The 2,500-nt window shown below is 40.7% G+C and overlaps 1 protein-coding gene across 7 annotated transcripts in view; it reads left to right on the top strand.

Annotated features, from left to right (window-relative positions):
• depdc5 (DEP domain containing 5, GATOR1 subcomplex subunit) overlaps positions 1 to 2,500 on the top strand; it is a 37,587-nt gene that overhangs the window by 27,896 nt on the left and 7,191 nt on the right. For 6 of the 7 annotated variants that reach the window (XM_060896725.1, XM_060896722.1, XM_060896727.1 and 3 more), the window contains exons 34-35: positions 271 to 388; positions 2,369 to 2,431. In XM_060896725.1, the coding sequence (XP_060752708.1) occupies positions 271 to 388; positions 2,369 to 2,431 (181 nt within the window). The remainder of the gene's footprint in view (positions 1 to 270; positions 389 to 2,368; positions 2,432 to 2,500) is intronic. The other variant, XM_060896729.1, reaches the window with a different exon arrangement.

Raw genomic sequence — 2,500 nt, forward strand, 5'->3', positions numbered from 1 at the left:
AGAAGGTTTGTGTTATCTCAATTAACAGGATTCAAGCTTTTGTAGTATTTGTAGTGTGTGCGTGCGTGTGTGTGCGTGTGTGTGTGTCATGTGTGTGTGTCTGCAGCTTTAATACTGATGGGGAAATAGAGCGATTAGTATCTCATTTTTCATATACTAATTAATTTGACAATGTTGAGTTAAAAACACACATAAAGTCACACACACACACACACACACACACACACACACACACACACACACAGTGTCTCACTCTCTTTCTCTCTGCAGGACTCTGGAGGAGCAGCAGGCCGCCTCTCAGTGTGCGGTGGTTAAAGCGAACACGTCATTCAGTGATGCTACTGCTGTCATTACCATGGCAACTACTTATGTTGACAGCCCTAGAAAGGTAACAGATTGCTTTAAATGGGGAGCGAGATGTGTGTGTGTGTGTGCGCTCTTTCTTTCTTTCTTGCTTTTTTGCTTTCATTTTTCTTTCCTATTATTTTTAATCTTTTCCTTTTCCATATTTACTATTTATCTTCCTGACCCTTGACTTACAATCAGCTAAATCATTCTATGTCTATTTTGTAAACTTGTTATTTATTTATTTATTGAACTCACCTCCAACCCGTCGCTTACGCCCCTCTCCTCCCACCCTTCCCGTAAGAGTGCTTGGACCCCTGTCATTGCTGCACATATCTGACCTTCTTTTGTGTTTTCTTGAATGTTTTCCTGAATCATGTTACACAATGGTGATTCCAATTATAATCTTTTTGGTGTTTTTTTTTTTTTTTTTAGTTTTGTTTGTATGATTTTGCTTTTCATATCTTTTGTCTTCTGACTTTAAATGGAAGGAAGTCAGAACTGCACAGTTCACACTATTAGCTAAACTCGGTATATTAGCAACAAAGGACGATATAAAACAGCATGTGTGTGTAAAGCTTAAAGGTGGGGTCTCCGATTTTTGAAAGCCAATGTTGACATATAAAATCACCAAAACAAACACGCCCCTAACCCAAATGGGTCCCACCCCTGTATCGATAGCTCCACCCACACATACATACGTAACCCAGGCAACTAATGGAAAGAAATGCGTCTTTATCATAGCTGAAGGGAAGAACAATACGATTGGAGATAAACAAACAAGCAAAAATGACACACAAGCATAATCATGTAAAGGACAAAGACATATATTAGTTCTGTGTAACAAAGTAAAACCAACGTTACTCACCTATCGAGAAGGAAAAAAGCGCCTCGGCGTCTTAAGTAAAGTTGGTCACATATTCACAGATTGGAGTTTCCCGAGTCAATAACTCCTGAGCTAAACACTGTTACTACACAAAACACGGTTGTAGCTGCGTCTCTACATTACTACGATAGAAAAGAGGTGTTATTTGTGTAGTAACAGTGTTTAGCTCAGGAGTTATTGACTCAGGAAACTCCAATCTGTGAATATGTGACCAACTTCCTGCTCCTTCAGTTCTCTCCAGCGCTGGAAAGCTGATCCTATATTAACACGTCCTACTTCTTACCTTATCGTAAGCCTTTCTTCTCTTTCTTTCTTTGTTTTTATCCTCCATGTCAGTGTTAAAACCGCTTTCTGCTAATGTCACACATGCGCACTGAACGCTCTCTCCGACGCATATTGACAAGCCCCGCCCCTTTCTGCTCATTGGCTACACGTTTGTTTTGATTTTTGTTTTGATTTTTTTTATTATTCGGCCCGACTCAGTTTTCCGAAGCATTTCTCAAAAATCGGAGACCCCACCTTTAATAATTGTAACGTCATGTCAGTGCGGACGCATTTATAACTCAGATCAGTAGCTGCTGATGAACTAATATTCTAGCTACAATCAGAAGATTATATTATTGTTAGATCATTTATAATTTTTTTTGCTGAACTGGTAACAGGATCAAGCTCGTAGCTCTGGTTTTCCCTTTAAGTGGAAAGTTGTGTCGATTTTATTTTATGCCTTTATGAGAGACAAACTTTTCTTTGCCCAATTATATTGTACAAAGTTGGCTGATGTGGTAGCCTAGTGGTTAAGGTGCTGGGCTACCAATCGGAAGGTTGTGAGTTCGATTCCCATGTCCATCAGGTTGCCACTGCTGGGCCCCTGAGCAAGGCCCTTAACCCTCAAGTGCTCAAAAAAAATGAGATAAAAATGTAAGTCGCTGTGGATAAGTGCGTCTGCTAAATGCTGTAAATGTAATGTAAAGTTGGTTTGCTTTAAAAATTGAAACCGTGCAGCGCTGAAGTCTTCCAGCCGGGTGAAAACATTCAACTTCCTGGGTTCTTCTCTCTCTCTCTCTCTCTCTCTCTTCTGTCTCTCTGTGTGTCTCTCTATGGCTTTGTCTTTTTTGTTCTTTTCCTGTATGCTGACAGGATGCTGCGTTCATGTTGGATTTTATTCGTAGCCCTCGCTCCTCCTACCTGTCTCACTCTCAGGTCAGTAACGTCCTCGGCCTCTCGTTTCCGCCCTGCGCGATACAGCCATGATGTGTTTGCTTCTGTGTT

Source organism: Tachysurus vachellii, chromosome 20, assembly GCF_030014155.1.
Source record: "Tachysurus vachellii isolate PV-2020 chromosome 20, HZAU_Pvac_v1, whole genome shotgun sequence".
NCBI lineage: Eukaryota > Metazoa > Chordata > Actinopteri > Siluriformes > Bagridae > Tachysurus > Tachysurus vachellii.